The sequence below is a fragment of the Amblyomma maculatum genome, chromosome 8, assembly GCF_055883805.1.
Source record: "Amblyomma maculatum isolate TAMU_Amacu chromosome 8, ASM5588380v1, whole genome shotgun sequence".
Classification (NCBI taxonomy): Eukaryota; Metazoa; Arthropoda; class Arachnida; order Ixodida; family Ixodidae; genus Amblyomma; species Amblyomma maculatum.
In genome coordinates, this window is record NC_139351.1 from 25926574 (window position 1) to 25936590 (window position 10017).

Here is a 10017-nt window from a genome sequence, read left to right on the forward strand (position 1 = left end):
TGACTTTATACATTAGACCCATTTGTATGTCTCATGACTGTCTTGTGAGCTTTCCTCATGCATTCCTAATGGCATTCAAAACCATATTGGCCACCGTGAGTCTAGTGTGTTCCTAATGCATGCTTTTCTGATGGCAGGCTAATGTGTGCTTTCTGTCATGACGGAGCTTATGCATTTGAATCCTTGATGCTCCCCTGTTGCCATCATGATGTTTTGTACGGCTATTTTGCTCCCTGTAAACACTGCCAGTGCAGCAGGACGTTTAACTGTTTGGGTTGTGTAAAGTGGCTACCGATGTTTTGGTCGCTGCAAACAAACATGCAGATATAAATACCCATGTGTTGTTTGGAAATGTATAATAAATCCTTCAAAACAAAAGGTGCCTGGCTAGCAGAGATAGACCCACACATAGTCCGTGCCCTCTATTTAATTTCACGACTTAACATCGACGACAGGCTGTTCTTCAGCTGTATCATTGTTGCTGTCGGGAATCGGCTGCAGGTGTAGCCTGCAAGAAAGAAAAAAGTTTGCCGCTTGGGCTGTAGCAAAAAAAAAAAATTCATGCCGCATCGATTCACTTCACAAACTTCATCATATTATCATAGATCTCTGCACAAATTCAATAATCAAAACTGCACCCATGCAAAGATGACTTCTACAGTACCAAACTTCACAGGTACTGTATACCAGCAACATACTGCTAAAGAGAGGTAATACACACGAATACACAGTCGCTACACAATACCTAAAAAAGAAGTAAATGCACTAAATAATGGACACTAAAAAATTCATTTAATGCAAGAACACGTACATTCAATGCATCCATTTATTGCTTGCACTGCAGACCTAGCTTTGAGAACAAGGACGACTCAATTTGTGAAGTTATATATGCCTGCAGGAGTCGCAACCCTATTGCAAAAACCAGCGCTACTGGGTCCCAGTGCCCCAGCGCCATACCTGAATATGGGCCCAGTATGACGCTGAAGACTGGGCGCGCTGGGACGCGGCATAATGGCACGCTCCGCACTGGTGGCACTGGTCGCCCGGAGAAAAAAAGGCCTAGGATAAAAATTAAAAGCTAAAAAGTAACGAAGCACCTCAAGTACAATAAAAAAAGCTTAAAAAGCAAAAAAAAAAAAGAGTAGCACCTAGCGCGTTTATAACTCTGCACCTCTTAATCTTGCTCACTTCGCTAACTTGGCCATGCCAAGAACTGAAAACCTTTGCAAGATTTTTGCATTTGATGTCATGATAGCATTTATAACGTTGGGACTTCCTGTTTTGCAGTCTACAGCACACATAAAGAGCTTCTCTCAGTGCATCGCGGATGCCAGCGACACACCCAGCTTCAAAAAGCTAATCCCAGCGCTTTTCTCCCATCGTACCGGTGCAACGAGTGTCTTCCCGTCACTGCTCCATTGATTATTGCAGACCCCCCCCCCCCCCCAAGATCCAGTGCAAAACCGAGGCGAAAATCTTACTGGTTTCGTACTGGAAGACGCTGGTTCTTGCAATAGGGAACTAATACATTAACCAATGCATTAAATGTTCTGTGCAGAACTCCGGAAGGAAAAGTAAAAGTCAGGAATGACAAAGGCCCCCCAAATGCATACTTAGCACAGCGTTGAGCCGCAGAGGGTCCAAAGGGTCCTTATGAGTGCCATCTTTATGGGCGTTGCTGCCCTTCCCAAACAAGGATTTTCCTTTCATCTCTTCCTCTGTAAAGACCTGCCTCAGAAGGCTTCTTGCAAACTTTGTCGGAAGTCCTTGACTACGAACAACAAAGCGGTCGATCGTCGACTTTTCAACTTTTACTCCATTCCCAATGTCAACCTGCATAAAAAAGAAACAAGCACAAAAAATTACATAGTTACACATCTGCTATTAATAGGCGAGAAATCACTCAGTACCCTTAGGGTTTAATCTGGCTCGTAGTTCGTTGAACATCAATAAGTTTTCATCTGAAGCACTCCACCTGTGGCACACAGTGACAGCACAGGGGCTTGTGAAATGCGGTCATAGGCTAGAAATGATAACACTGCAAATGTATGAGTAGAACCACTTCCACTCTTAGAGGCGATGCTTAAAGCAAGGAAACACATCAAGGTGACATTGACCAGCCACAATTTTTTATAGGTGTGAAAGCAAAGCACTGACAAGAAAAGTAAAAATTTGGCGTATCTAAACAGCATACACACAGGAGGCAATTTACCTTTGGCTGTCAAATATGTGTCTGGACTCATGCTCAATAAAAAACTCAAGTGCCAGACACATTTTCATTCACAATTACTGGCCTGCTTCTAGAATCTGTCATAAATATAGCTCTTGCCACTTTTTTTTTTGCAACTTGGTGTGCAGCCACCAGTAAAGAGAGGTCGACATTTAGTGCTTCGAAAGCTATGTCTTGTTGTCTATATGTAACATCCACTGCAACCCAATAAAGAGATTTAGCATACAGGAGACTTATACCTGTTCACCACCCTCCATGCACACATAAATAAAATTAAATGCACATAAATAAATGTGCATAAAATTAAAGAGCACTGAAGAATCTGCATTGGCGTAATGCGAAAGCACGAATGCTGCTGTTTGTTGCTTCTGGTTGCTTCTAGTTGCTTAATTTACTTCTTTTTCACCCATTTTAGTCTTTGATACTTTCAAATTGCACGACAATTTCTTCATATGCCCTTTTTCGGCTCTACTTCTGGTTGCGTGACGTCACATCCTCTAGCTCACATTAATTCAATTATTGTTCAGCCATTTTAGTCTTTGGTAATTTCAAATTGCATGCCAATCCCTTCCTATGCTCTTTTCGGGCTCTAGCTAGCAGCTTAGCACCCCTAGCTATCACGATGCCAAAATACCCTCTAACAGACACATTTTGCAAGGATATGTGCATTTCCTATTAAAACTGGTATTCCAACAGTTACAGAAGACTATCTGCATTAATATTTATTAACAGCAATCGGTAAAGATAAAACTTCAATGGGTAATCGATTAGCGCCCCCACAGAGTACCTGAGAGATAGGCAAAACAATTTTAGTACCGTGGAAACAGGTGCAATCCTGCAGGCATTGATTCAAGCTAGAGCAGCCACAATTTTGGCACACATGGGGCGCACACAGAAACACCAAGCGTAGCTCGCCACTCTACTGTCCTAATTATACTGTCACAGCCTACTACAGCTGACTGTAACTGGCTGAGACACCTGTTTAGTCCTGAAATCAGAATGGCTGGCACATTGGATTACCATGGCTTGGTGACACCTGAAGCAGCTCAACCGAACTGTAGTGAACCAAGGTCTTTAAAGGCTGTCACAATACTGTGCAGTGTTCTTTCTCTCTTTTTACTTTTTCTGCGGCTCTGACGTGCATGTGCCCCGAGTCAAAAGGGATCCGGACCTCTCACTTCGTTAACTAAAAATCATTAACTAAAGTTACATTTTTAGCGTTTTTTTTCCAAGACAGTCTTTCTTAAATGCACCCTGAATATGCAGTACTTTGCTGGCTTGCTAACAATGACCTAACAACCATTTTACACGCCAATTTTCAAGCCTCCCAAGTTGCTTATGAACACACTGCGCTATCTATCCTGTAATTACCAATGTCAAAAATAGTAATGACCTGCATGAAAATGTTGCAACTCTCGGGACTGGCACCGCATGCTAACCTAAATCAATCCAGAACTCTCCCTAACAATTCGCAATTTATTTTACTCAGGTCAAATGAGAAGGGGGCTTACCATAAGACGATCACACTGAGCTGTTCCATGACAAACCTTTACAGAACAAAACTGTATTCCCATTACAAGCAACATATGCTCCTTAAAGCATTTTACAACCTTGGTTAGTTCCCATTCGCTCAAGCTCTATAGGCAACCTGCAGTGGCCAGGTGGCGCTAGTGGAGCGCAGCGTTCAGCGCCGCCAACGGCGGCGCCGAGTAATCTGAGTAGGCCGGCGCGGTCGGGTTGCGTTCGCGCGGTACGGCTGGAAGCATCTCGGCTCTCATTTTCTGCGGTTTTAAGGCTTCCGAAAACCAATACTGACGAAAGGACACCGCCTGTTCGAGAATGCTCATGTTTAAAACGTGAACGGTGTCGACGTCACCGCGAAGTGCGTGCCGCTCGCAACGGAACACCCGCGCGCACAGCTTTGAATTTCGCGTGAGCAGACGATTTTTTTTTAACGAAGTTTATTCTCTCAGGGCATCAGTCGGATATGTGATGATGAATTAAGAAATAATTAAGTGAATGAAAAATGTTGTAAACGAAGCTTTTCATTTACCTATTGCGTTCACACCTCATACCCAAACATTGAAAGTGCAGAGAGAACCTGAGAAGAGATTGATCGCCATTTCTGTTTTTTTTTTTATTCTTGCTGTTTGATTACAGCAGCATAATAATTTCCTCGCGGTTTTGCTTTACAGTTTAATACCATGACGAACACTTTTGTTCGTTGTGCACCTTTCGACAGTGCCGCGGAAGGAGGCATAGTGCGGTACCCGCTACGGATGTGGCGATTGCAAGCACTACGCGGTTGTAGCGTGCGTCATCAACGAAAACTGTGCGTGCCGGGGGCGGGGAGTAGGGGGCCTCCTACACCGTTGATAAAATAAAGCTCTTAACAACAACTACAACTGGCATACCTCCGTACCTCAATCTTGGGGAAAGCCGACGGGTATAATGCTGGCACTCAATGGCAAAGCGTAAAGGAGGTCGTTAAGCGTACACAGTATCACGGACCTCTATACACTCCGCCACTTCGACTTTTTCAGCACCTTAAGAACTAATTTACAGATAATATGCTTATTGAAATCTGTAATTGCAAGTATTGAAGATATTTTGGCTTTGTGGTTGCGAATAGACACCGCATTAGAAATCCGGTTCACAGATCCACGAACATTTCTTTTTTGTTTTTATTTCGCCTCCGTTGAAATCCGGCTGGAATACTATGCTAGCTGCACGGCTTTGTTGCTTTTCTGGACGTATGCCACTCGATCTTCCACAGCATATACCAGCACACGCCAAATTTTACAGCGCGGAGCGCGTACTGAGTAGTGTGCCCCAACCAGCGTGCGACTCCCCGAGCCAGAAGTTTATACCGTTTCTTCCGCTCACGGGCAATCGTCTTATTTTAGCTTCTTGGTGTCTGTACGCCAATGGCCCCATAACAAAACGAATTTCAGTTACATTACTCTCTCGCAGCCAATATCTCCTTCTTTCATCATTCTCCCCAGGTTCTCCCAGCAGGCGGTACGCTTAGGTTTCCTTCGTGATTGTGGCAGTCTTTCTCGCCGCCCTTGCGCTTATTTTTATTCTTGTTCACATCCGTAGTAGTAGAAACATCGCACGAGACCACTGAAGTCACTAAATGTGTAAATCACACTCACTGGGATAACAAAACGCGAACGCAGAAGGAACACAGCGGCCGCAATATATACAGCGTTAGCTTCTGCGCCGCCTCAGTATTAGCTCCCGTCGGCCGCCAGGTGGCGCCACATGTCTCAGCAAACTCCATTGCAGGTTGCCTATTAGATCTTGCTCCAAACAAACAAGCAATTTCTTTTGCCTAGCAGACGTTTTCAAAGGAAGCTTATCGGTCGCATTCAGAAAGGTAGCGAGAAGGCTCTGGGGGGCAAGTTCTCTGTTACAGCCTCAAGTTTTACCAACTACAGTTAGCACTAATATGCACTGAACGTAGTAAACCATTTCTGACTGCATAACTTGTGCATGGAACTATCACCATGAAAGGTCTCTCATATGTTAGAAAAGTTTTGTTTGCACCCAAACATATATCCACACAAATCGCATTTCTTTTCTGTGACCGCTTCCTGCTCTAGCATTGACATCACTGAGGATCCACACTGGGCGGTTTGCAGAATTACAAAAGTAAGGGCAATTTGGGCCAATCAGGTTGGCTTGAACTGCGTGACTGTGCTCCTATCGCCGTTGATGGCACAGGTGAGCACGAACACAATGAAGAAGTGTACGCTATCCTGATTGGCTCGGATCAGCCTAACCTTTGTAGTGCTGCAAACAGCTTGTGAAACAGAATATAGTGGCAGTGTTCTTACTTTTTTCTTAACTATCAGAGATATTTTTCAAAGAGCAAATGCTTACTGTTTCTGCCGTTGCCACATCTTCAGGTCTTGGAGCCTCCAGGAGAGCTTCCAATTTATTTACTAGCTTTTGCGATCGCTTTAGCATAGTGTAGGAATCTGGAGACAAACATAACAAGTTCAAGTTGAAAGATATTTATGAACATTGCATCATTGCTTACAGTCTGCAAATCTCTGCTTGTAGCAATTATAACAAGGCAGGTCTGAGTGCCCTTTATAAACATGTTACAAGAGTGACCACTATATTCGTACCCAAACCTAGACTCGAGCTTCTACTCCAAGTAGCCTCCGAGGATTGTTTTTCATTTCAGAAGCACAACTTCATTCAAACTGATCCTGGATTAGAGGAAAAAACTAAAAATTCCCTTGAAAATCTCGTAATAATAGCACTGCTACCGTTGGAAGGGATACTCGCGGTCGGCATGGAGCATGATTACAACTACTGCTCCCAGATTTTTTGAAAACTGCAAGTGCCGGGAGAGTCAAATTCGTGGTTAAGATGCATCTGCTGCAATGTGCTATGAAAAAGCATGCAAGCCCTCTGAGTGTAAAGAGAAGGATCACAAATTTCAGACCAATTGTCAATGCCTGTGTCAGACTCAATCTTTGCACATCAGACGCAGAGGGTCACGTGACAACAAGCGCGACATAGAACCTACGTTATGACTAGTTTTTGTTTTGCAATTTTTTCCCTATTTCTGATGACCAGCAATTCTGTGCTGTGGTTCCTCACTGCACTTTAGGCTTTTCTTTATTTTTAGCCCTCCTTTCTTAGCTGCAACAGATGGGCCACTGCGGTATGGGCAGCTTTGACAGGCTGCAAAGATCTTAAGTGGCTGGTGACAGAATGAATAAGCACTGAACAAGGGTAAATGGGATACGCCTCAGTTTGCAGGTCGAGCCAACGTTTCGACTAGTGGACGTTTCTTCTGCTCAGAAGTATTACCCCCCTCCACCCTCAATAATAATTTGCTCGGCACTGCTTCATTTCAGAACCTCGACTTGGTAACCTGAACAATGGCATTGTAAATGAAAAGTGGAAAATCTTGCAAAAAGCAAGAAACATGTAGGTATGGCACCTACTCGAACTGCGCTCGCTGATCAATTGCTTCGCACGCACTGCTCTCCGTATATAGTACTTTGTACATCGTCCCTCAGCATAAAAAGGAATGCTTCCCATCTTGAGCATGTGGAATAAACTTTTCCCTAGTCAAGGCACTCATTTGTCTCCAGCTTGTCTACCTCTCTGCACAGTTTTAACAAGTGGTATGAACCAGTTTAGTTCAATGTGTACCTACTGAGTCAAGTGCAAAGATCATCAGGAAGAAGCGAGTATTGTGCATCTATCGTTTTTGGTTACTTCTTCCTCTATTATTGCATCCTCCTACATTCCTTGTTTGCAATATGTTTGCTGTTGGCAGTCAGTGACTAATTTATGAATACTACACATCAACAGCATCAATGTTGTTGCATCCTTTTTTACATGCAGGTACAAAAAGGCGACAGCTTCGAAACTTGGCCTTTTTCAAAAAAGGCTTCAGTTTGAGAAGACCACAAAAGAACAAGAGCGGACCATTGAAGAGAGGCGGTTGGCGTTTGAACGCGATCGCCTAACTTTAGAGCGCGAAAAGCTGCTTCGGCATGCAAGAGAATGGGAGGTAGCTTGCAAAGAGCGAGCTGAGGACAGAGAGCTTCGTCTCCAAGAAGCTGCCATACAGCGGCGCCTTCATAAAATGGACCTGCAAGACAGGGCCAAGGAAAGGAAGCTACGGTCCCAGGAAGCTGCAGAACGACGAAATCAAAGGGAAGTCGAGCTGCGGGAGCGTAGTGAAGAGCGCCGCATATTCATTGAGCAGCAGCAGGCACTCATAAAACTTGTATCCAAGATGCTGTCAAAAGAAGACACTTAAAATCTGCAAAGTGGTGATCAGTGCCATTTCAGTGCACTGTTTCGGAGTCTGTGAAGCTCAGTTCTGTCTTGAGTAAACAGTTGCAAGCACCCTTAATATTGCTTTTCCACATCCACATCGTCAAAAAAATTACTACCTTGAACTATTCAATGTATTCACAATCATTAGTGTGTGCTGCAGCCAAATGTAAACAGATGACAACAAGAAACACTGACATATTAATAACTGACAGCAGGACTGAAAAGGGAAACAGAATGCCTGTACAGGTGTTCACGCAGCCTGGCAAAGACTTCACTGAATTGCAGATTGTGTTTCATATGACATACAAATAGACACTCTCTGCACCTTAAACACAAGAATGACTTTTTAGTGCTATGAGGGTTGTGTGTAAAGTTCTGCAAACACTGGTCACACAGACATGTACCTATGTGCATTTCACAAAATCATGTTTTGCACAACAAACTGTTTCCTATCCACATGCCGTAATTGCTGTGTTCATCAGTGAAACATCAACACACATTAGTCATACACACAGTCTTTGTGCAGCAGGAAAGACGATCAACAAGAAAATCGGCAAGCTCAGCTGCTTCTGCCTTTCAGGGCCTATGTTTAGGGATTCATAGTCATGTGGTAGGACTAAGTCATGGAAACAAAATGTTCATTTGGTACCCACCAATTCCATGTGTCAATACGTGCGAATGATTATGTGTGGACACAAGTTATTCTTGCTGAACACTTTACGTTCATACCCAAGAGGAGAACATTTTGCTGTCCTGCACTGATCAACCACTAGGCTCACATTAAGTACACATCCTATTGCATATTTCCTTAATGAATGCGAAACACACGTACTCATGCCTAGCTAATGTGGACACTAAATGTGGAAGAATAAAATTAAGTTTTCGAGACGAAACAACCATTTTAATTCAGTTATATGCTCTGTTAGTATGGAGACCGTTCAAACAATGAACTGTGTGACTATATATGTACACCTCCCATAGGTATCCATGTATTTTTGTTACATTAATAAGGACAGCAATGACGAAGAAATCACGTATGAGGTAGCCAGAAACTACTCGAATGTGTCCGGACTCTAAATATGATCGAGCTCATGAGAATTTGACAATCCCGTGGATTGTGTTTGTTGTACCTGAAATTCATAGTGAATGGAGTTGCTCTATTTGAGCTCAAAAATGCAGAATCTGACCAAAGCGGTATTTTTTTAAAAGGCCGTTGTGTATGCGGTTGCTTCAAAACACACTTCATCAAGCCACGCTCTCAGCTCTGCAGCGTGCTCATATGAGCGTGCCACGTATGTGACGTAGAGCTAGGCCCGCACGCTTGGCAGAACTTAGCGATCGCATGGCTTCTCACTTACAATTTGACGCCTTGCGAAGCTTGCGCAGCACATACATTTACATTTTGTATACATTTACTGCACAAGCAACTGCATGGTCCCCTAGCAAACAATGTTACCAGCTGCAAATTGGCGAGTGCTGGCAAGCTGATGTGAAACCAGTAACTGCCCGAAGACCAACACACAGTAGGCAGAAACTTTCTGGTGGTGGCAAGTGACATTTACAGTGGTCATCATCATCAGCAGCAGCCTGACTATACCCACCGCAGGGCGAAGGCCTCTCCCATATTTCTCCAATTAACCCGGTTCTGTGCTAGCTACATCCACTTGACCCCTGCGAACTTCTTAACCTCATCCGCCCACCTAACTTTCTGCCGCCCCCTGCTACGCTTTCCTTCCCTTGGAATCCAGTTTGAAACTAAGCAACAATCGGCTATCCTTTCTTCGCACATCTCCTGCCCATGTCCATTTCTTCTAATTTCCACTAGAATGTCAGTAACTTGAGTTATTTCTCTGACCCACTCTGCACGTTTCCTATCTCTTAATGTTACCCCTACCATTTTTCGTTCCATAGCCCTCTGAGTTGTCCTCAACTTAAGTAGAACCCTCTTGGTGAGCCTCCACGTTTCAGCC

At 43.8% G+C, this 10017-nt stretch overlaps 1 protein-coding gene across 1 annotated transcript; it reads right to left on the reverse strand.

The window, feature by feature from the left end:
- Positions 1-422: 422 nt before the first annotated feature.
- LOC146180772 (uncharacterized) lies at positions 423-1839 on the reverse strand. Its single transcript, XM_084577825.1, has 2 exons — positions 1614-1839; positions 423-508 (listed from the first exon to the last, which is right to left on the reverse strand). Exons 1-2 carry the CDS (start codon positions 1837-1839, stop codon positions 423-425), a joined length of 312 nt encoding a protein of 103 aa, XP_084433951.1.
- Between the last annotated feature and the right edge of the window lie 8178 nt (positions 1840-10017).